General features: G+C 43.8%; 1 protein-coding gene across 1 annotated transcript in view; it reads left to right on the plus strand.

The window, feature by feature from the left end:
* LOC125306188 (adenylate cyclase type 1-like) overlaps positions 1-25,721 on the plus strand; it is a 54,438-nt gene that overhangs the window by 22,029 nt on the left and 6,688 nt on the right. Inside the window, 9 exon segments of the mRNA XM_048261404.1 lie at positions 2,594-2,721; positions 4,934-5,092; positions 5,233-5,374; positions 9,916-10,071; positions 18,070-18,264; positions 19,077-19,174; positions 19,405-19,489; positions 20,029-20,118; positions 22,553-22,815. Of these exon segments, the coding sequence (XP_048117361.1) occupies positions 2,594-2,721; positions 4,934-5,092; positions 5,233-5,374; positions 9,916-10,071; positions 18,070-18,264; positions 19,077-19,174; positions 19,405-19,489; positions 20,029-20,118; positions 22,553-22,815 (1,316 nt within the window).

Genomic DNA, 25,721 nt, shown 5'->3' on the forward strand with positions numbered 1-25,721 from the left:
TTACCATTTCATGGTACATTAACAGTATGAATGTTTTTTTATTTTAAGTACAGTATATATCACAATGCATTAAAGCCCTTCATGTTTAAGGATTCTCTTCTACCTGTGTGTGGTAGTGGCTTCTAGGCAAGGTCATGTTTCCTATCATCATTAACACTGGCCAAGGCATCAGTATTTGTTGCTCAAGGACAACGAGCCACGCAGCCAGAAGAAGCGGAGCTCCCCCGCCCCTGAACCCTCCAGGGATCGCTACGAACAGATTTACAGTACTGGCAATTTATACCAGCACATGGATTCAGTGCACTTTAATTTACACACTGTTATTCACTGAGAGACACGGGGACATCGATTGTGTTTTCCACCATCTCACCACCGACCCACGGGAGCTGGGCAGTGCGGCGCCGCGGCTGAGATTTAAATGGGTGTAATGGATGTAGTGCTATTTGCATTAGCACAGTGTAAACATGTGGAGGAGGCAGCTTGTCTTGTTGCTGAGTTAGAGGCCAAGGTGCATGTATCTGTGGGTGTGTGTGTGTGTGAGGCTGACACCAGAGATTTGTAATTCAGTCCTCGGTTGCTGTTTGCTCCGGGCGTCCGAGGGGAGTGAGCGGGGCGTCTAGCCTGGCCTAATAGAGATTTATGGCCCCGGCCTGTTCCTTTAGGAGCCTCGGTGAGAGAGCGCTCGACCCACAAAGCCCTTGGTCTCACCCGCAAAGCCACGGGGACAGATTAGGTGAAGATGGCTGCATATATCTGTGCCAGCGTTCTCTCTCTTTCTCTCTCTCTCTCTCTCTCTCTCTCTCTGTCTCTCTTTCACAGGATAATTCCCGAGGCCAGCAGACTGCCCACTATACAGTATGCTCTCAGACACAGCTACAGGTAGCTCTTAATGGAGGGAGTTGAAAAGGGGCTAGAAAGACTTCTGAATTTGGGAGTGACAGATTATTAAAAGAACTTACTATGATTGTGGTTGTTCTCACTACCTACTGGATCTCTGTGGGCTTTGTCTCAAAATAGCTGACTTTCCATTTAATGGAAATATATTGTTTTGTATGATGATGTTATTAATGATAATAATGTAAATATATTTATAGAGGTAGAAATTAGTTTTAGAGTGTTTTGTTGGGATAATTAAAAATGATCATTAAAACTGGAGCAGTCTCAAATTATTATTTGAGACATTATAGTGTGAGACTATAGATTACCTCTATTAAATAATCATAGAGCGACACTAATTCAAGAAAGACTAATTTAGAGCAACAAATGGTGAAGTGGATTTAATTCAATAGGGCCAGTGCTTTGCAATCATTCAGACCCGTATGGAATGAATATGATTCAAGGCTGAATCTCAGCAAAGCACTGGGGAGGTTGTGGAACTGAGAGTTATAGGATTATTAATTAATCAGCTGTGCGAGCTATAATCTTATTGCAAATTCTCTTTTAAGATAGTTTGTCATGCCTCGTATGTCTGTTCCGTATATTAAAACGGTACACAACTGATTGTTGAACATATTTGGCAGTGTCATACATCAAAGAATCTTGTGCTGAAAGACGCTGCAGCTGTCTGAGGTTTCAGCTGAAATGTACGAGTAATTCTCTCTCTGGGTTTCTTCTTTTCTCTTTCTTTCTTTTCTCTTTCTTTTTCTTTCTTGTTCTTTCTTTTCATTCATTTCTTGCTTGTCCGTGTGTGTTGCAACAGGCAAAGTCGGGCATTTTCATTCAGCAGGCAGCGCCTTTTTTCTTAAGTAGCAGGAGGGACGCGTGGTACATCTCATCGGGCAGGCCGGCATCCGCTCGCATGAGGACAAGCTGAAGAGCCCTTGACACTCTGCCCATGAGAGCAGCCCACTCCTATGGGAACAAATAGCAACCCATTAAACCCATCCACCTCTGCCTGCCTGCCTGCCTGTTGGTCTGCTACACCCTTAAACACATGGCCACCACCTCAATGACCTCCCCAGCCACAAACAGGGCGATGTATTGATCACTAGAGGGTTTACCTATGTAAAAGAAGTATATAGACGGTGAATGTCATTTTGAAAGACATTACAACATGTTGCACTTGCTGCCTTTGTAAAAAAAATCTAATTCTTGTTTTGACAGCTCAGGGTTACGCAGGATTGTCAACAAGTTTCAAGATTCAACAAGTCATCTCTCTTTCTAAGGATATTTGGACTGGCTTTGAGCAGTATAGCAGCTCTGTGCTCTGTCACGGGCACCAGTGAAATACTGTAGGAAATACTAATGTGTGTGCAGTGGCTCCACACTGACCCATATGAATGCGTGGCTTGTCTGTGCTATCGTGGGAGAAGGCTTGGAGTGTTCTTTCATCTGGTAAATGCAGACAAAGTCTGTTGGTGTTTGCATATGAATCTAGTCAGTGCAGCAGCCGAGTGACATGTCCTTTGAACAGTCCACTCATCTACCGTGCCCCCGCCACTTTGATGTCACCAGGGTGTAAACAATACGCAGCTCCCTGCGTATTAATCTCCATTCTCCTAACATTGTAGAGAAACTCTAAAAATCACTGATTACTCTTTATCTCTCTCTCTCTATGTGTGTGTGTGTGTGTGTGTGTGCTCGCTCTTAACAGGAGAACCACTGCCGGCGCATTAAGATTCTAGGCGACTGCTACTACTGTGTGTCAGGCCTGACCCAGCCCAAGACCGACCACGCCCATTGCTGTGTGGAAATGGGCCTGGACATGATCGACACCATCACGTAAGAGTGTGTGTGTGTGTGTGTGTGTGTGTGTGTGTGTGTGTGTGCGTGCATTGGGCCATGATGAATGGCATCCTCAAGGGAAGAACATTGCGACCCAACGGTGCATCTGGGTCTGCATGATCGCATTAGGCTTTGTTAACGAGACAGCCACATCCCAACCCACGCACGGAAAGTCAACATAAACACGCAGGAATAATCCCTGCTCGCTCTGCAACTGGACAATAACACAACATATACAGTACTGTACTTTCATGTGCATTTTAGCCTTGGCACTCTGTGGCCTCTCTGGTCTTCTTCGCAGCTCTTGTGCAGTTTTTGGTGAAAAGATACACACCGTGCCTAAAATGTCACACAGCTGGATGACTGACCTATGCAGGGCACTCTGGCTGACTGTCACGACAACATGCAGACTTTTTCTGTGTGTAGATGACTGACTCCAGTCCCTGGTTTCTTTGACTGATATTGCAACTGACAAGGTGACTGACAGCTAAAATTGCGTCCCAAAATGAAGGCACCATCGCCCCTGTCTTCATCTGCCTCAGTGTTATAGGTTAGAATGACCTGTAAGCACACTTTATTAACCGTGCAGCACCACTCTCTAGGGAGTCCACCCCCCTCACAGTGTGGACTTAGGGATGGGGTTGGGGGGCTCGATCCACCTAAACTAATTGATCAAAGCAATTGCCATGTGTCCTTGCACCTGGTATTCCAAGCCGTCAAAGTCTTCCTCCATTGAGAGGTATCTACGGAGGCCAGCGAAGCAAGGTCGTCATTGATTTTATGGAGATCTGGGATGCAGCGGCGTATGTTAAAGCCCTCGCCACACACGTCTGTCCAGGGAAATGGCTTATTTTATGACAGCAAAAGCTTGAGGCGCCACACGTCAAAATGGAGATGTCCAGTATGTCAGCCTGCCTGTCTGATGGGGCAGGGGAAAGGGAATATCACATGAGCGGAGGAAATACGCCTCACTGATCCTCACAAGATTTGGACGTCCCATTAACATGTCTGGCACACTCTGCTCAAATGAGAAAAGAAACACAGGCGTGAAGACGTCTCTAGACAGAGACAAGGAGACAGAAAGACTGCCCCAGGCCCCCCTTCCTCCACACACACACTTATTGCACAACAGTGCTTTGGATTTACGAATTATGTCACCCTAAAATGCGAATTGACATGTGACATTCTAAAATTCGTTATTTTTTTACGTTTTAGATTTGAAACTCAGGTTTCTCATTACTTTCAGAACATATGCTGAAAAAAACAAGAGGACACGCTCATTATTAATCTTGCAAATATTACATCAGATAAGTATCAAAGCAATCTTCCAGTCTGTCTTTAGACTACAATCTGCCCGCTCCACTTGGCCACAAAGCTAAGAGGGACCCCTGCAAGAGGTCACCGCGATGGTACCAGGCTACAGTAGCTGTTTAGGAGACTCTCACTGTCATATGGGGATGCTGTCTTCTTAGTGTCCTCATTGTGTTCTCGTCTATAGGCAATTGTCTCATTGTGAAACTCTGATACTAGTTGCATTTCATTGAACAACACATCAAAATGCTCACTGGAACCACTTCTTGAATCACACTTAGAATAACTGCTTCCCTGAGAACCAAGAGCCTAGTATAGAGGCCACACACAGAAGCAATTTCCGCCCTATTCCTTTATGTCTTAAGTTGAACCAAGCCTCCTTGAGGAATAAAAGAGTGATTCTCTGTGAATGGCTCAGTGTTGTCTGAGAGAGAGAGAGAGAAGAGAGAGAGAAGGAGCATGGCTAGCCACATAGCTGAGAGATGGAGTGAGAAGGGGAGAGAAAGAGTCTCTTGAATCCTGGGCAGCTGCCATGCTGTTTTTTGACCTTATCTCCCCAGAACATACACACCTTGTCATTCATACAGACAAGCGGAAAAATGGGAAAGTCTGAAACCGTTTCATTTTTTTATTATAAAACCCTTGCTGTTAATAACACCAGATGTTGAAACATATGATGTGTGTTCAGTTCATATAATCATATACACACATACTATACATGAGCACACAATCCTATACAAGTATGTACTGTATAGTTACACTGTACATATAAAAGGCTTTTGGGCATTTCATCCAACACATACTCTTAACCTCTAATGCATGCACACACACACACATATGCAGGTACACGTACACAGACAGATATAGACTCATACTCTGAACAAAATGTGTGTTGCAGGTCGGTTGCGGAGGCGACGGAGGTGGACCTGAACATGCGCGTGGGGCTGCACACTGGCCGGGTGCTCTGCGGGGTCCTGGGGTTGCGCAAGTGGCAGTATGATGTCTGGTCCAATGACGTGACGCTAGCAAACGTGATGGAAGCTGGGGGACTGCCTGGGTGAGTGTGTGTGTGTGTGTGAGAGAGAGAGAGAGAGACATTAGCCTCTCTCAATCCTACTTCTCCATTAAGGCATTATGCACTTTTGCACACACCTCTGATTGACCCTAAATGCTCAGCAAATCTTGTGGATCCCACAGGAAGGTCCACATCACCAGGGCCACGCTGGAGTGCCTAAACGGAGACTACGAAGTGGAGCCGGGCAATGGCAAAGAGAGGAATGCCTTCCTGCAGAAACACGACATCGAAACTTTCTTCATAGTGCCATCTCACCGCAGGAAGGTAAAGCAGGACCGATGAAAGGGGGAGACTGGGGTGCAGGTCTTAATCCCCAGCTCTGTCTGTTAGGGTTGGGCGATGTCGCCTAAATTGGCATTTGACGATGTGTACAGTAAAACATCGTGATGGACGATGATATCGTGGGGGGGGTAGTGTGGTAAACACTAATTAATTAGCCTATAGCCTAGGTATGTCTGTGCAGAAATACATTTAAAATGTAAAATTTAAAATTTCTACATAAAAAAAAGAAAAAAATATATTAGGCTATACGGCCTGATGAAAGTGGACAGCTAAGAGAGACATATACTGACCAGGCTACAAGTTGTGTGGAAGATCTGCTCCAAGAAAATTGTTGTAAAAGACGGATAGACAATCAATCTGAACACTTGCGTGTGCACAAACCAGCGGAATATTACACATTGCCAGCCTTCGCTGGGCCCAGCAAAAAAGCTACTTAAGACTACTATCGTGGTCACTCATTTAAAATCTTAGTACTATGCAGCATCCCACGTTATCAGGCTACCGTCTATGTTGACTATGAGGGCGGCGGGAAGTAAAAAGTAAAGGGCTGCGTTCGCGCAGTCCAGGCTATATATAGGAGGGCGAAGTTAAAACACTTTTACAAATAACGAATCCCGATTACCACTCCGCTGCTGTCTGGGACTTTTGCTAAATGTATGAAATACAAGCCTTACAGTGAAAGACGAATAGGCTACCTTCTGATCCTATAATTAACGAAAGAAATGGTTTATTTTAACACAGAGGAGAAGGAAGCCTTGCAAAAATATTTGAGCGCTAGAATGTCCTAGTCGTAGCCTAACAATAATAAATCTATATTTATTTGCTAAAACATTAGGCTACCTATTACGTCCAATGTAGGCTATAGGCCTGCGAGACATGTAGGCTACAAAAAGACAATTAGGCTACACATTTACGTCACAGTCAGGAATTATTTGAACTAGATGTACCGCAGAGCAGTACAAAATATGACCGCCGCCCAGTCCAGCACATTTTTTCCACAAAAATAAATCACGCTGAAAGGACTATATGATTCTAACTGTCTCACTAAATTGCATTATCCACACTCAATTCTCACTGATATCTGCTAGACAACAAGTACCAAAACATGATTAGTTCATAGATTTCACATGTAAAATTCATTTTATACAACCCCACCTCCATCTTGCCTGTTCATAATTCTGAGCGTACATATGTCTACTGTGTGAGTAAGTGTCATACGTATGATTACTGTGAATGTGTGTGTGTGTGTGTGTGTGTATCTGTTTGTGCACATGTGTGCACATGAAATGGGTTAACATGACCCCTGGAGGCAAACATACGGAAAAAAATGGTCATCCTAGTCCCTACAGTTCTCAAGATATTCACAGAGAACTGTGTCTGCCCTACCTCCTTTTCGGGGTCCAGTCCGGGGCAACAGATCAAAACGAAAAACGACGGTTCCATGCTATCCATGTGGGGTTACATGCCCACCAAGTTTCGTGTACCCCGGTCTTTCAGTGTCCCGGGAATGTACACATACATTATTTTATTGTAAGGCCCCCCATGAACGAAAGTACACAAAACTTGGCATGCATTCGGAGGGTGTCATAATGATCCTACACTTTTAATATCGTGCAGATTTGACCTTGTCAGCCAGAGATATTGTGATGAAAACACCTAATTTTTTTCTTTTTAATTTTTAACTAGGTGGCGCTATACATGAAATAAGTGGTAATGGAATGGGTTGACATGCCCCCTTAAGACCAACATACATAAAAAAGGTGGACCTCCTAGGCCCTACGGTTCTCGAGATATTCACAGAAAACTGTCTCCGGCCACCTACAGGCCAGTTGGTGTATAGTAACATAAATTAATTTATTGTGTGGCCCCCCCATGAACGGAATTCCACCTAAACTTGGCGTGCATACAGAGGGTGTCATAATGATCCTACACTTCCAATTTCGTGCAGTTTTGACTATGTTAGGTCACAGATACACCTCATTTTTACTTTTTGTGTTTAACTAGGTGGCGCTATACATGAAATGAGTGGTTATGGAATGGGTTGACATGGCCCTTTGAGATCAACATACAAAAAAATGGTCCTCCTAAACCCTACAGTTCTCAAGATATTCACAGAAAACTGTGTCTGCCCTACCCTCCTTTCGGGGTGTCCAGTCCAAAACGAAAAAACGGGGGTTACAGATCAAAACTAAAAAATGATGGTTCCATGCTATCCATGTGGGGAATTACATACCCATTAAAGTTTCGTGTACCCCGGTCCCCCAGTGTCGGGAATGGGTTGACATGCCCCCTTAAGACCAACATACATAAAAAGGTGGACCTCCTAGGCCCCACGGTTCTCGAGATATTCACAGAAAACTGTCTCCGCCACCTACAGGCCAGTTGGTGTATAGTAACATAAATTAATTTATTGTGTGGCCCCCATGAACGGATTCCACCGAAAACTTGGCGTGCATACAGAGGGTGTCATAATGATCCTACACTTCCAATTTCGTGCAGTTTTGACTATGTTAGGTCACAGATACACCTCATTTTTACTTTTTGTGTTTAACTAGGTGGCTATACATGAAATGAGTGGTTATGGAATGGGTTGACATGGCCCTTTGAGATCAACATACAAAAAATGGTCCTCCTAAACCCTACGGTTCTCGAGATATTCACAGAAAACTGTGTCTGCCCCTACCCTCCTTTGGGTGTCCAGTCCAGCCGGGGGCTACAGGATCAAAACGAAAAACGATGGTTCCATGCTATCCATGTGGGGTTACATACCCACCAAGTTTCGTGTACCCCGGTCTTTCAGTGTCCCGGAATCATTGACGGAAATTTGGGCATGCGAAAAGAAAAAGAAAAAAAAACAATCTGACTAAACCTATATGATGACCCGGCAAGGCTTGGCGGTCATAATAAGAGGGTAGACCAGCGTTACTCATTGCGCGTCTCGCGAGCCACATCCGGCTCTTCAAGCTGTAATTGGTGGCTCGCATGCAGCTTTGGCGAAATTTCGCCAAATTTGGTTTTACTCATTTTAAGTAGGCCTAAACTGTTCGCTAAAGGCCATCATCTCTGGCCCCAGCTTGATAAAAACAAAAGTAGGCTCTGATTTAGCCTAGTCTACTGTATGACTTCAACGAGGTGATCTTTAATTTCGTTCTGCTTACAGTATCTCACTGCCACTTGCAACGCTTTTGAATGCAATCCGCTGCCCTGTTTACCGGCAATGCTACAGCGGACTTAAACTGCCGCCTTGTGGCAATAAGTTGTAATACATTTCATGCAGCTGCGTGTATCACGGAAAGTGCTATGTGGCCATTTCTAAATGGGACCCACAGGCTATGTGGTAACACAGCCAATATATTTTTTTTCAAATGTGCTTCATAAACATACAATACTGTACTACAAAAACGCAAACATCTGAATTATACTTCTTCATTCACCCAAATAATGAAGGTGAAAGGAAGTTATTAAGCATTAGCTGTATATATTTAGCTGTGTTGGCTGTGTTATTTCTTTTTTTGTGGGATATTTATATGTAGAAATGCACATTTGCAAAGGTGAGTTAGTATGTTGTCGTAAAAGTGGCTCTCTTTTTGATTTTGCACTGCCAATGTGGCTCTTGTGAAAAAAATAGTGAGGATCACTGGGGTAGACTAATAAGTCTTTTATTTTACAAGACGGTAGACTAATACGTGATAACTGTTTGGTTGACAGCCTTTAAAGTAGGCTCAATTTTATTTTCAGGGAAAGGTTTTTTTATGTTTTAGCCTGTTGCAGCAGGAATTAGTGACTGCCATGTGGGGGCGTGGCATCACGATGGTTGCTTTCCATCGTGATGCCTGTCAACCATCACGCCACAACCCTACTGTCTGTTCTCCACTCAGTTACCTGTGACTGCTCCTCAGCAGGTACAATGGCAAACATGCCCTGTCCAGGAACTCTCTCTCTCTCCTCCTTCTTCTTGTCTCTCTCTCTCTCTCTCTCTGTTTCTCCTTCTCTCATTCTTTCACTCTAAGCCTCTCTTTATTTGATGTTTAAAGCAAGTGAGGCTTAAGTGAAAATAACAGGACAAATGAATGATGAATAAAACTCTCATTTAGTATGACTGCATTGAACTGCCATCTCTCCCCTGTCTATCCAAATCCCTTGCCACCATTTGGTAATGGGAACCCGTACCATTTGGTACGGGAATCCATACCAAGCCTTGTCTGTAAGAGGACAGCATCTCTTCAGTGTCACATTACAAATCTTCAAGCTCTATAAGGCTGACTGTTCTTAATGATAGATAGATAGATAGTAGATAGATAGATAGATTTAATATAGTTGTCCTTGTTTGTCTTCATCTTATCTGTTTATCTGGATTAAGGTTTTGCTTTGTTTATTGTTTATTGTGTAAACACAGCCACCAGGTCTGTGATATGATGTTGCAGGCCTCTTTGTGAGCTGTCTGTTATGGAAGTGTAGGATCTGTGGCGCCATCCTACTCCCAATCTCATATTTCTTTGCTGCTCTGTTTTGGGTGTTGACAGATTTTCCCTGGCCTGATCCTCTCCGACATCAAGCCTGCCAAAAAGATGAAGTTCAAGACAGTGTGCTACCTGCTGGTGCAGCTGATGCACTGCAGGAAGATGTTCAAGGCTGAGATCCCTTTCTCCAATGTTATGAACTGCGAAGATGGAGACAAAGTGAGTAAGATGCTGGAACATTTGTGTGTGTGTGTGTGTGTGTGTGTGTGTGTGTGTGTGTGTGTGTGTGTTTGTACACAGGGAGGCATTATACAGAGCTGGACGAAGTTCCGCCCTCATTCACTTCATTGGCTAATGCTAGTACTCTGTGGGCAGTTGGCATCTTTAACCTTTAAACACTGTTCGTTGCTACCCCCCCCAAACGTGAAAATGAACGTTAAGGGTTGTTTCAGGACATGTTTGAGCATGCCTGTTGGCAGCCACTCTGAGTAGTCAAAGGTGATTCAAAACGAGTCAGAAAAGTCGAGACAGGACCAATCGTCAAAATGTCGGTGTCCACCACTCTATTTCATCCAAAACAAACCAGAAAAGGGACTCAATACTGGAATTTTCCTTTAATTTACTGTTCGCGGTCAAATTTGACCATACAGTTTTAACTGCTCTTATTGTAACATAAATAAAAAATGTACACTATAACAATAGTAATAATAATATTTTTTATGAATATATATTTTTAAGATTTGTTGCCTCAATGGATGTTGGTATGGTAGTCAGGGCACATACTCAACCATAGTGCTGGCACTTTGTAAAACTTCATGAAGCACACTCATGCACTTCACACAGACAGGTGCCCCTCGTACATCCTTCCATCCACTGTTCATCACAGACACAGGGTGCCTCACTAATGCATCGCCTTTCCATGGGGGCCCTCATACAGGGGTCAACCTGACCTAAGGGTCCCTCATACAGCTCATACTTTGAGCACACTTCCGTTAGCATCACAGCAAGCCCTTTCACTTCTGGCATTATGTAGCAAAACTAGAAAGCAGTCACCCCACCTGGCCTCAAACCCCAGTACAAAACCTGCACTCTGATTGCATTTTATTTGTAGAGCGCTTTATCATGTACTCAAAGCACTGAACATTGTAGGGTAAAGAAGGGAGGCAGGCAGTATTAAAAGTAAAAAGAAAGTAGAATGAAAAAGTAAAGTATTACATATATAACTCTTTCTAACAAATGCAAACAATACATTTGCCAGTTTACTTACAAGTATAGGCAATACATTTGCTCACATAGGTTCCTATAATTTACACAGGATTGATTTGTTTGGCAGGTGTGGTTGTTCACATTGGGGGAGAAGTACATCAAGAAAACACAGGGCTCCCATAATTTACTCTAAGCTTTCTTGTGGAAAGTATGATGTGTAGAATGGGCACACAAGCACAGGGAAGTTGTAGGAGTGCGTGTATGGAGATGTCTTTCATCTACTTAAAATTATACTCTTTCGCATTCATTTCCTATGGCGGTAGCCTGGGTGTTCCCATGCTGCCTTGCGCGCGATTTGATTCACGCTGCTAAGGCAGCCTGGAGACCATGGAGCAAATTTTCGCCTGAGATAGGGAACCAATCACAGAACAGGGGGGAAAGCAAGACGAAGATGAGCTATGCACAGACGCATTTGATAGACATCCGTGGCACCCAATAAACGGATCTGGGCATTTTTTTCTAATACGAGAAAATGAACGTTTGGTTCCCAGACTACGTCTCATTGAGAAGTGGTGGCGCTAGCCAGGCTAATGGCGGTCATTTTTGACCGTAAACAAAAAAAGTGTGACCAAGTTGAATAAATCACTCAGAATTCAAAGAAATTAGTCACAATGAATTTCATGTGTTCAAATGCCTTTTGTGAAGGATATCATGAGGCAATCTGATGAAAAATGTCATATTTATGGTACAGGGAATGTGTAAATCGGTCATTTTTGACTCAGCGCATATTGGAATTTTCCCTCCACAGGTACATGCCTGTAAATTAGGGAATTCGATTGCGCCCACGGGGGCGGTTCAGCGAAAAAAAGACGGGGCGTGTTCCAGCGAACGTTCACTGTTGATATTTTGCAGTTTCAGAAAACAATTCCGCCACAGACCAGGAACTCCCTGTTCTAAAGTCTGTGGCGCAAATGCAGATGCTATTTTAAGGGCGCATGCATGACCACAGGCCTGCATGAATGAATGCGTTGCACACCTATCTACAGACACCCACGTGCACAGATGGAAACATTCAAAGCCTTGATAACAAATGTCCATTTCCCGGTTTTTTTGTTCGTGCATTGGTGACCTAAAAATTTAGTAGCCTATATAGTACAACATCTACATGCAATATCTTTACTACAACAACGCCTAATTATGACCAGTGGTGGAGGAAGTACTGAACCTCAGTACTTAAGTAAAAGTACAAATACACAGAGAAATATTTACTTTAGTAAAAGTAAAAGTACCACAATGACAACCCTACTTAAGTAAAAGTAAAAAGTACCTGCTTTTAAATGTACTTTAAGTATTTGCATAATGATTTATTCTCTTAATATCTATATTCTAAAGGAAAAATCAGTATGGGCTGTGGCATTTTAATTAAGCTAGTTTTAGGTTATACTTACTAGATAGTTTTAAGTTAATGCAATTGTGCTTACCATCTGTGGCCCAGTTTACATTCTGACCTACAATTCTAGAGACTGTAATTCTGGTTATCTACTAGGGTGATCTGCTGAGTAATATCATTCAGCAAAACACGAGAGCCTGAAGTTTAACGGGTAGACAAGGGAAACGCCGGGTGGATCGTAATGCCAATTATGCTGATTGAACAGAAAAGTTGCTGAGAAAGGTGTCTTTATGATTAAGTTCAGTTTCACTTGGCGCAGACGCATAGACGTTGAATGAGCCACGCGTTACCCCCCCAATTGTAGGCTATGCATCTTTATTTAATCACACACAATTAAGGAATATTTCCCTAATCTGGAAAATGTTACGTTTTTTCCGCCACCGGTTCATTAATAGTCTACCATTCATTTGTGCCGCAAAATGATCAGATCGGGTGACAGAAGCATGGGCATAGCCTGTTAACTTCGCTGATCCGCGGATAGCAATCTCATCGGAGAGGAGGCCCTAACGCTGCAGATAACAGACAGAGAAAGGCACAGAACACAGTTGCATGTACAGTGTAGCCATGGGTCTGGTGAATATAGCCTACCGAATGCAGATGGCTACAAGCTCACGCTTTGCCTGGTTCTAGACTAGGAAGCTTATGTTTCTAAGAATGCACCTAAGCGCCCAGAATCTTTGGTAGCAACCCCTGGTAAAACAAACGTGTTTGTCAGAGAGAAAAAAAAAACTGATCATAAAATGTATCGTAAAAAGGAACGATGGTGTTGTAGAAATGTAGCGGAGTAAAAGTACAGATAATTGCTGTAAAATGTAACGAAGTAAAAGTCAAAAGTATGCACTATAATTTTTACTTAAGTAAAGTACAAATACGTGGAAATTTTACTTAAGTACAGTAACGAAGTATTTGTACTTCGTTACATTCCACCACTGATTATGACCTATTAATTTGGACAACTTTATAGAGCCATATAAAGGCTAAAGTTACCTTTAGTTTTGTTCCAATTTACCGTTGTGAATGGCTTTAAACATTGCGTGCGCTTTAACATCAGCCTAAGCATTATTCCAGCTGCGCTAAGGTTTTAAGCACCATAATTTTGCCCACCTTGTTGTAGCCCATCTGAAATAACTCCAAGCTTTGTTATGTTCCCTCCATCCTTTCGTTATATTCAATAAAACGTTTTATATCCATGATGGCCTTGAAGTCCGAGTTAGTGAATTAGCTTACATCAGCTTTTATGTGCTGTTAACCAGCAACCATACACTTTAGATAGTACAAGAAAGCAGCAAGTATGGCTACAATTTCTGTAGTTGCTGCATCCATTCATTGTTATTCTCTCTCCTGCTCAAACAAATGTTGTGCGTGCATTAAGTTGATGATAACGTGTTTACAAACTTATATTTTAAATAGCCTACTGTCATGCAGTTAATGGGATACTGTGCAGAGTTGAAAGTTACGTCAACTTGGAAACTGTTTCTCGTTGTTGAGTTTGCTGAGGGTAAGGAGCCCTTGCTTGGCCGCCTGTGCTGGGCAACGCACACTTCGCTCCTCTCATCTATACATCGTAGTCATGGCCGTAGCTACCATAGAGGACACCGAGGTCATGTCCTCGGTATTTTTTTCGTTTCGTTTCATTTATTAAGTAGGCTACAAATAGCCGACGAGACAATTATCTTACGCATCAACGGACCGTCACGTGATAGCCTACCTCTGACATGTCAAACGAAAAGTAGAGTCGAAGTCGGCTATCGCGGAGTGTCCTAAACTAATTAACTAACGCATAACGTAGCTCACATAGTTTAAAAAAAAAACTTCAAAATAAACTTGACGTCTTGTTAATTTCTGCCAGTAGGCTAATCTTAATTCACCTGACCTGAACAAATGCTGTCACAAAGTTAACGTTTGGAAAGCCAGCAGAAGAGCAGACAGAGAAGGAGGGAAGGTGAGAAATGTAGGCCTAATGGTTGAATACTAGCCTAGAAATCTAGACGCACCTAGCTGCAGCAAATTAATGTGGGTCTGGCTCGTCAGGCTATTTGAATACAATAACTAGATGCAATAGGGCTACCAATGAGATGCTAAATAATGTAAATGCATGTTGAAATTCAGTGGAGATGCAGTTAGCTAACCTGCATTGAAAACGAAGCTATATCAATGTTATATAGGATGATAAATGTTGTGAAGGATATTATATCATGGCACAAATATTACCTATTGTCAAATTGTTCAGTAATTTAGAGACTTGTTGTTTTAAGAAATCCAACACAGGAGACAGGGGATAGAGGAGCTAGGGAAATGATAGGTGAAGGGCCCTCCCAAGTGAGAGTCAAGATGTGACACTCACTGTGCCTATGACCCTGCAAATTATGCAACATTTGCTACGCTGATGAGGAGAAGCAGCTCATTCTTAATAACAGATGGAGCAGGGTCCAGTATAAATTTCCAAAGCCAATTTGGGAAAAGGCTCAGATATACAGGTGCATCTAAAAATAATATTATTGTGGAAAAGTGTGTTGGTTCAAGTTATAAACAAAACATGTTATAATCTGAACAAATATATGGTTGTTGGCAAAATGGAGAGGGGCTAGGAAGAACCTCCATAGCATTTTGGGGTGCCCAACATTTCTAGCGACGCCCCTGACCTCGGCATTTGAAAAATCCTGGCTACGGCCTTGATCGTAGTTCCCATTTCTGTAAACCATACATAATTTCAAAGAAAAATATTACCACTCAAAATCAGTGTGGTGTCCATTGTCCAGATGTGTGGTGTCCATTGTCCAGAAAAATAAATCTAGCGTACACATTTTCACGAATCACGGATGTGTTGATGACATACATTAGGAAATATTAGAGGACTTAAGGAAACGTGATGTTGAAATGCATGCCGATGCCATTTAACCCAAATGCCCCAGCGGCAGCACAGGAGAGTATGTTAGATTACATTGTACATTGCAAAAATATCACCATGCATTCATAACCTCGTGATTCAGTGAGAGTGATCCAAAAACATCGGAAAGTATGTCTTTGTGACAATTCTGCATTATATTTTGTCAAGAGGAAAAATCAATAGCTAACTGTTCCCAACTGAACAGTCATTATAGCGCTGTGAATGCTCCTGGCTGCGCCTTGCAAATACGCCAGCATAATAGCAATCAGCTATGGGACAAGCGTGCCTGTTGTTAAAGGGAATGTGAGATGACGCTCTGATTGGTTTATTGCACGTTACGCCCAAACCACACCCATGATTAAAGTAGCTACTTCAGACCACCCCATTTTAGATTTGCGTCGGGCGCAACAGTCAATTATCCCGCCGGTAAAATAGCATCAGCGCCCAAGATCCGCCCACAAAGTCATTTGCGTTTTGCGCAAAGACACTTCCGTTTCAGACCATTAAAATAGAGCCCCATATGTTTGTGTCAAAAAATCATCTGAGAGGGGAGATTCCAATCTTCCGGGGGGGGGGAAGGCGCAACAACAGTGGGGTCTGGGACTTTAGCATCAGAGGCTAGGTTTTTTTAAACTGTGAAATTAGCTGTCCCTTTCCATTAAACTACCACCATTATGATCTTTAACGTCTTTCCCACAGCCTAGTAAATTATGACGGCACCTGTTAAGGCAGACATTCCAACCTGCAAAAACTCATTTCAGAGATGTATCATGATTTTTTTTTAGCATTTGTGATAGTGATTGTGTGTTGATCATTGATCATGTGTGAGACAAGTGATAGCACTTCTCCATATTAGTGAATGAGAATAATGTATGCTAAGCTAAGGCTAGGTGTCATTGATTTTTTTTTTTTGGTTCAGAGTGATACAAGTGTCCAAAGTTAAACCTAGTTAGCAGTTACATTTTTTTTCAATGGGAATGGCTATCTCACCGCCATGAGAAGTGGTCTGTGGTTTGTGTCCACCAGTGATTTGGCATTTAATTGGCTTGTTTGTAAACATGTGGGGAGGTGAGCACTTGAGGATGCTATTTTTAAAGATGGTGGATGCTAACTGGCTAAAGCTAACCCTGCAAATCCTGACCCCCTGGAGAGCCTTAGTGGTGTGATCTGGATGTGCAACTTAAATGAATGCAACATTGTAGCATTGCTTTATGTTGGTGTATACAGTGTGGTTGTGGCCATATGTGGATGTGTGAATGCTGGCTGGGTGTGTGCATAACTTTCAACTCTCATGTACTTCTGTGTAAGCATGGGGGTGACATATAAACCCCTATGGTCAGGATTGACTTTGCCATTGACCACAGGATTCACATGTAGGTCACAGACACTTTGTCCACAGACACAATGAGTGACAGAACATTAAAAGCAGGACAAAGTGGTGGAAACTAAACAGCACAGTTCCTGCTGGAACATGGATGTGTGCACTGCATTTGTGTGAGGTTAGCCTCTCCATCATGGCCTGTGCGCTTGGTGCCATGCACGTTCTGTAAACACCAAACCCATCTCTTATGGACCACAGCGGGGCACATCCTACCCCCCCCACCTCCACCACACTGAGCCCTGTCACGCTCCACTGCTATCAAACTCCTCCACCCCTGTCTTGCTCCAGTGAGCCCCAGCTAGGGCTGCTCCAGTGACTACCTCCCGCCCCTGCTCAAACTCACTGGAGGAGGAGGTTCAGATACACACACACACACACACACACACACACACACACACACACCTCTGTGGCTCCACTGAGCCTCTGCATTCTTAACACCTGGGCACACTCCACTGAACTCCCAGCGCCCCCCCATCAGGTGTGACGCACGCGGTATCGCTCCCCCTATCCATCACTATGGATACGATCCTCCACGCGACAATGGGCGTTGTCATGGATATCATCTTTCACACACGTGCCTCTTTGTCTGTCTATATCGATAATGAAGCGTCGCTAATTCGGAATCGCATGTATGCATGACGTGTCTGATGCCTGATGAGGTCACAGAGTTCATTACGCACGTGCCGTCTGTCGCTGCTAGACTGAGGCGCCACTGCTGGCCGCTGAACCCCGCCGACAGCTCCACAGCTCGGCGGCCCTCCTGTCTGCATGATGTGTCTGGGGGGTGGACAGAACGTGACACAAACAAGCGTTGTTGGTCATTGCCACATCTTCCCAGGGCTGCCATCGTTGTTCACGCTCATGCATTAGACATCTTGTCTCCCTACACAGCAGCATCAACGTCAACAGCGACACTCGTCCATCAGTTGCAAGGCATGGCGACAGCACAAGTTGCCGGCACAATATTTCAGAGTCGGTGGCTCCCGGAGCCCACTGGAAGAGCGCACCTGCCGAGAGTTATGCTCATTAGAGACCGCTGTCAGACACCGACAATCGCGGTGTGTGTGTGGGGGGGTCTGTATGGAAAAGGGGCTTGTCAGAACTTGATGTACTGCTTTGTTTCAGTATTAATGAGGCTGAAATGCAGTGTTGACATTTCTGACAAAAGGATGTATGTGCTTGGATAGGAAGGCATGTGTGTGCTATCTGTGCTTTGTGTATCATTGGTGTTGTTGGTGATGACTTGATGATAGATAAACTACATGTCCCATGAACTACATCGCCTTTGTCCAGAGACGGGTGCTGCGCTCAGTGCCGGAGAAGCTGCGAAACCGGACGTCGGTGTCGGCCAACGTTACGCAGAGCAGCCCGGGCACGCGGGTCAACCGCTACATCAGCCGGCTGATCGAGGCACGCCAGACAGAGTCGAACACCACAGACCTGCACTTCCTCACGCTCATGTACAAGAGCTCAGAGAGGGAACATAGGGTATGCCAGCACGTGCACACACACACACACACACACACACACACACAGGTATACATACAGTATACACATAGAAGTACAGGACATGCCACAAGGTCACTCACACATACACACCCCCTCATATACATATAATATATATATAAATATACATCAAACTATAAATATAAAATATATATAAAAACTGAGATCGACACACACTCTTTCTCACACACACACACACACACACACACACACACACACACACACACACACACACACACACACACACACACACACACACACACACACACACACACACACACACACACACACACACACACACACACACACACACACACACACACACACACACACACACACACACACACACACACACACACACACACACACACACACACACACACACACACACACACACACACACACACACACACACACACACACACACACACGCAGGGGCAGCCGTGGGCCCACTGGTTAGCACTCTGGACTTGTAACCGAGGGTTGCCAGTTCGAGCCCCCGACCAGTGGGCTGCGGCTGAAGTGTTCTTGAGCAAGGCACCTAACCCCCCTCACTGCTCCCCGAAAGCCACCATTGTAGCAGGCAGCTCACTGCGCTGGATTAGTGTGTGCTTCACCTCACTGTGTGTTCACTGTGTGCTGTTTGTGTTTCACTAATTCACTGATTGGGTTAAATGCAGAGACCAAATTTCCCTCACGGGATCAAAAAAGTATATATACTTACCTGCATACACTCCCCTTTAAAATTCTGAAATGTGTTGTCCTTTTCTCTCTGTCTCTCTTTTTGCTCCCAGTACCACCAGCTCCATGATGAGTACTTCACCAGTGCCGTGGTGCTGTCTCTGCTACTCGCTGCCTTGTTTGGACTCATTTACCTCCTCATCATTCCACAGTAGGAACTCCACTTTTAGCCCCACTCCTGTCCTCATCTCTCTCTCTTCTCTCTCTCCCTCTTTTTCTCTCTCTTTCTCTTTCTCCCTTTCTCTCTCTCTCTATCTCTCTCTCTCTACACGTTTAGTCTCTAGGACATTTACCAAACAGCTGCTCTGCCACTAACAGACCCACTCACTCAGGCCTTGCTCTCTTCTGTTCCTTCTCTTTCACTTTCTATTCTTCTCACAGGAGGACAGTGGTTCTAGGGCTGCTTGTCTTCTGCATCTGTTTCCTGGTGGCTTGTATCATGTATTTGCATATCACTAGTGTACAGGTAACAAATTTCAGCACGTCTTTTTGTTTAACCCTCACTGCTTTCTTTCTTTGAAGTACACACGCATGCTAATTGACCACATTTAGCATACCAGTCCAAAAGTGTTCACCTTCAAATGCAAATGTTCCGTCTTGGCTGTCATAACTGCAGTATTAACAGACACGGCATGGCCTAACAAATTCAGTGTTGGAATCATGTGAGCAGAGAGAGACTGATGTTTTTTGTTGGATGTGTTTTTGCCTGTTAGCCTTGGCTCAGACTGCTCATGCCATTCCAGCACGCTAAGCTAGTTAGCCAGATTCTCTCGTTTGTGTGGAGCGGAGGCTTCACTTTTTCACATCTGACACTCCTCTTAACCCCACTGCTAAGTGGATTTTCAAATGCAAATTTGCTCAGGTAATCTCTCTCTGCCACTGGCTTCCCCCCACATTCATAATCTCCATACTCTCTCTACCTTCCTCCACATTTATCACTACCCCCTCCCCTCTCTCTCTCCTCTCTCTCTCTCTCTCTCTCTCTCTCTCTGCTGTCTCTCTCAGTGTATCCCAGGGTGCCTCACCATCCAGATCCGAACGGCTCTGTGTGTGTTCATTGCGTTCTTAATCTACGCCATGGCCCAGGCTTGTGTGGTAAGATGGCCCTTCCTGCTGCTCGTAATCCTCTCTCAAGCACAGAATCATTCAGAAGACACTTCTGTTTGGATACTAGACAAATCAATTCAGTTAAATTTAACTCAATTCAATTCAGTTGCAGTTGTATAAAATCTACTCTCATAGCTAGCGTGTTGAAAGGTTTATATAAACAGACACAACAACAGACACAGAAAAAGGCTATTGGAATGTGATTAGAAACATTTTATGTCATGGATCAGCATAAAGATGAAAATGAAGACCTAGGACCCTAACTTACACCCGCCAGAAAGAGTAACACAAGGCTTACACTCAATAAAGTGATTCATTTTTTGCCATGCACTCCACTTTTTATTAAACTTTGCGCCCAGTGGTGTGGCAATTAATGACACAAGCTGTGGTCTGACGCATGATCCAAAAAATGCTTACACCCTCTAAAAATCATTACGCCACTGATCAAGAAAAAACTGGTCTATAGCGAAAGGCGCATATAAAGCACAGCTGAAGACACACTGTCATGAGATGTAAGCAGCCCTTAGCAACCAGTTCCAAACAACTTCTCTGCAGGATAAATATCCTTAGGATATTTATTCAGTCATTCGAACATTATTGGGGTAAGCGTTTTTTTTCAGGCTATGTTTTCGATGGTAACTCCTTGTCAGTCAATAGTGAAAGTAAATAACTGTGTAGTACTGTTTTGTTGTTGACTATGAGACCATGGTGAAGTTAGTTTCACTTTGCCTAAGAGTTCAAATAATAGGCTAGTGCAGATGCATGTAGGCCATACTCTGCTAGTCACACACAGGATTTAGTAAAGCAAGGTTTATTTGAATCCCTGTGTTCCCTACATAGTCTAGCGTGCAAGCAGATTCTGTCAAATGTGATGCTGACTGTCAAAATACTAATAAGCTATTTGAAGTTGTGCTGCTTGCTGTTAAAGGGAATGACAGATGTTACTCTCATTGGTTTAAAGGATGTTACACCCAAAACACACCCATGACTGATTAAGAAACAGAAGATCGCAAAATCACCTCGAATGTGGGCTGGACACGCCCTAAATGTCTTGCCTCTGACCAAGCGTTTCTGATCGCCAAGATAGGGCCCTAGGAGTCATAAGACATAAGCATTTATATTGCTTGGAGTGTGCATCAACGCACAAAATATTTTTATTTGCATAAAATTGTGCAGGTATGTTGATGTTTAAAGCTGCAGTTGGCAAGATTGTTTTGAACACATTCACTGAAACCGACACTATGCTCCAACAGAACAACATCAATCAGCTGGTTTTACAAAAACACCCGCACTTCTACCTTCACCTAGAGCCTGTTATTTGTTTTGCAAAAATCCACAGCTTCCGGTTCTTCTGGTCCAATCAGAGCAGGGCTGTGTGATATCTGACTGTCAATCACAGTCTGGTGCAGTCAGATAAGAGGGTGCTCGGTGGTAGTGGGGGAGTAGCATGAGAGTTGTAAACATTCAAAATTTTGGCTAAAGGCCCATTCACACCAAGAACGATAACGATAACGATAACTATAAATAAATATCGTTCTCGTTAATATGAATGACGACGTTCACACATAAACTATAACAATAACGACATGAAGAACGATATCGTTGGGGATCACTTTCAGAGCGATTTTCACAACGATAAAATGCTAATAGCCAATCAGAACCCATCGAATTTTAGCCCTCACATTTATTAACACAATGAGAGACTTTGTTTATCGTTGTTCAGTGTGAACGCTTTTATCGTTATGGTTATAGTTATAGTTATCGTTATCGTTCTTGGTGTGAATGGGCCTTAACTCCCCACAATCTGTTAGACTTGCCAACTGCAGCTTTAATGTGTAATAGTAGACTGGTATGGAGTTAGATTTGTTCCACTTTTATGAGCGAGCAATAGCACAATTTGAGCGCAGAAAAATTGCGAGTGAGTACACAAATTATATTTTGAGGAAAAATGATCTGCATGTACAGGCATGACGCTAGGCGTTGTGGACTTCAGCAGCCAATGAGAATTGGACTTCAGCCCCTGAATTTTCTGATTAGTTGATGAATTGTGGAACAAACGTAACATTGTCGACAGTTTTGAGCGAGCACACAGACGAAGTTGAGCGCGACAGATCTCCTGAGCTAGTGGAGGAACAGTTTATGTGAGCACGTACAGTGAAACTGAAAGAAAGGGGGCTGATGTTGCACATACATAATGATATTAGCAAACAGGCAAAGACATTTGTGGAGCACAACATAGATTCCTGTTTGCTCAACTACAAGTTTTTTTGTGCTCGAGTTTCATTTTTCATGAAAATATAATTTGTGTGCTCGCTCAAAATATTTTTCACGCTCAAATTGTGCTATTGCTCGCTCATAAAAGTGGAACAAATGTAACTCCATAGACTGGCGCCAGACTAACCAGTGTGCCCAACTCTGGCAGGTGGGCTGCATGCCGTGGGTGTGGAGCTCCAACTCCACCAGCTCCATCATTATTATCGACATGGATCGGGCGGGCGCAACCATCTGAATGGACGAAGTTGCCCGCGATGGCTCCGCCACACCTTCCTGTCCCATGCAGGGCACGCTGACGCTGGCGCTGTTCCTGCGCGTGTCCTGGCTCCCCAAGATGGTGCTGCTCGTGCTGCTCAGCGTCTTCTACATCACCGTATTGGAGCTGAGCGGCTTCCGCAAGACCTCTGTGGGGTGAGGGCATACACACACACATGCGCGCACACACACACACACACACACATACACACAAACACACACACACACACCAGGGCTCCAGAGTAAATTTTTGCACTGGTTGCACTGGTGCGCCTATCACACCGGAATTCTCCTTTAATGAAGTGTTGGTGCTCTAAGTGCTCCACTGAGCTGAAATTTAAACTTAAAAAATCTCAAGATGAATTAAATAAAAATAACAGTGAGTAAATTAACAGTGTCTTTTAAGGGCTTCAAACTGCACATCTCATGGCTCAATGTCTTACATACTATCCTTCATGATCTTTAGGCCTTTACAAACCAGCTCGCCAGGCTAGCATCTTCCATAGAAATGTAGGCTATTTGAGCACAATTTAAAGAGATGTTCCAAGTAGCCTGGGGGATTTTATGTGATTTTGCAATGATGATTGCAATAATCATTTGACAGCCCCACAATGCAATTCTACTTTTTTTTAATTTTAGTATTTTTAAATTTTCAATAAGAACATCACTATAGTTAATGCAGTAACGAAATGGTAGGCCTATTATTATAGGCTATTGCAATGACTTGCCATGCTCAATCTAAATGTGTCCATTCAATTCAATCGCACTAATGACCACAGTTATACATGCAGGAATATTCGGCTTTAAATGTAGCAGCGATATTCGGCTTGCCAAATACCGATTAAATTGATTGATGCCATCAGAATGAGTTTACACAACTCGCCACAAAACTTAATGTTGCTGTTGAAAACCGGTTACTCCTGCATGTAACTGCGTCAATGACGATTCATTTTCGGGCGATATCTGTAGGCTATCTCTGTAGTTCGAAAGGCCTTGTATGCATTGTTCGCAATTTTAAGACGCCTTTTTCATCTGCAATGACTCCTATAAATGTGGCTTTAAATGGCATTCCTGTAACGCCGGGGGTTTCGCTCAAACTATTTTTTCTGGTAAATCATTTTTCGGACTGAACTTGGTGAAGGGAAGTTTCACTAGGCCTATCGAGGCAACGATAAACTTGACTCATTATCTCGGCTGCCTGATCGGGTTTGCTGCTGTCAGCCAGCTGAAAGGCAGTGGGGAGAGGGACATTTATCTCGCCTATGTGACCACACTGTAATGCAACTGCATCCACTCTGTTTATCTGATGGGTCTCTGACCTCTCTCTCTCTGCAGCACACGCTATTTTCAAATTTACACACAGGCACTGGGCCACGGCCAATCAGGCCAATCCCGCCCTTCACTATCTGTGATTTGTTTAAACCACGATATTGGCCAAATATGTGTTTGTTATTGAACCAAAGGTAGAGTTTCAATGCGGACACTTTTTCCTCTCTCGAATAGCTGGTCGCACCGGTGCGACCTCCGATTTTTTTTAGTCGCACTTTTGAAAAATTAGGTCGCATATGTGACCAAATTGGTCGCACTCTGGAGCCCTACACACACTGAGCAGCTCAGCATGCACCACATCCCACATCTGTGTCGGAGAGCATACTGCCTGTGTGAACTGAGCTTGAGGCAAACAGCACCCAGCAATTGACTTCACTTCACTTGACTTCACTTCTCTCCATTCAAGTCCTATGGAGTGGCTCTGTCCATTTCTTTTACTGTCTATGCAAAGAATACACACACACACACACACACACACACACAACACACACACACACACACACACACATGGCGTGGGGTGCAAGGGCAGAAACACACCCATGCACATAAATACACGCATGCATGGTGACACAAACCAACTACAGTCCACACATGCATGCACAAGTCAGTCATGTATGCACACACACTCATAGGTGTAAATGTGAAGAGGCATTTGCATGCAGCATGCATAATATGTATGAGATGAGCACAGAAAAAAGGAAAAAGGCAAGAAAATCTGAAATAGTGGAATTTATTAATGGCCTTTGACGTTCATGTTACGTTTAATGTCCAAAAGAGGAAGTAGTCCTATAGTAATATAGTCGTGGGTTAAGCTCTGTGATGCTGCCTGTGAGGTGGGTTTGCTTTGACCGTTTTAGCACACCAGAGCTCCCTCACTGCAAGGCAGCCTCACTGAGCTCTCTCACAAATAGGTCAAATCGCTATTTGAGGGAAATCACTTAGCTAAAGATCTTTCTATCACTCATTGTTGCCTTTCATTTTCAATCTCTCTCTCCTTTCGTTTTTCACCCCCCCCCCTCCTCTTTCTCCCCGTGCCTTTCATTTACGTGATCATTAGAGGAGACATTTCTATTTCTGATGAGAGCAACTGTGGGTCTTTGTGTGCTCCCATCCCACACGCTCCCCCCCCTCGCAGTCTGAGGCCAAGCGTGCGCTCATTAGCCACATGAAAAACAATCAGGTGCTCACCCCGGCAGTCTCGTCACAGCACGCCCACTCCGTCTCCACAGCCTCGGCAGGGTGGAGCGGGGCAGAGGAGAGTGGGAGCTGGTGGCCAGGCAGCAGGTGGGGAGAGGTGGTGGGGGGTAGGGGTTGGGTGAGAGACGGAGAGGATATGGACGGATAGGAAGCGAAGGGTCACCGAGGAAAAGAGAGCACACAACAGAAGGAGAAAGACAGAGATCAAGAAAGAGAGGGGGTAGAGAGGGAAGAAAGGAGAGAAAGCAAAGGAGTGTGTGTGTGAGAGAGAGAGAGAGAGAGAGAGAGAGAGAGAGAGAGATGATAAAGAAGCAGACTCTGTGGGAGACGAACATTACGCCACAACCGGCCCAAAACACATAGATAGATGAGCAGCTACTGATTACAAACATGCTTCCCACGGTGCTTGTAACAACAGTTCTAATCACAACAGTGGGAGTCATTCTCTAATAAATCAAGTATTGGATAGCCCATCATACTGTGCAAAGTGAAAAATCCTTTGGTAAACAGAAACGGAAATGCTCCTGGCCTTATAT

Source organism: Alosa alosa, chromosome 1, assembly GCF_017589495.1.
Source record: "Alosa alosa isolate M-15738 ecotype Scorff River chromosome 1, AALO_Geno_1.1, whole genome shotgun sequence".
NCBI classification, from domain to species: domain Eukaryota; kingdom Metazoa; phylum Chordata; class Actinopteri; order Clupeiformes; family Clupeidae; genus Alosa; species Alosa alosa.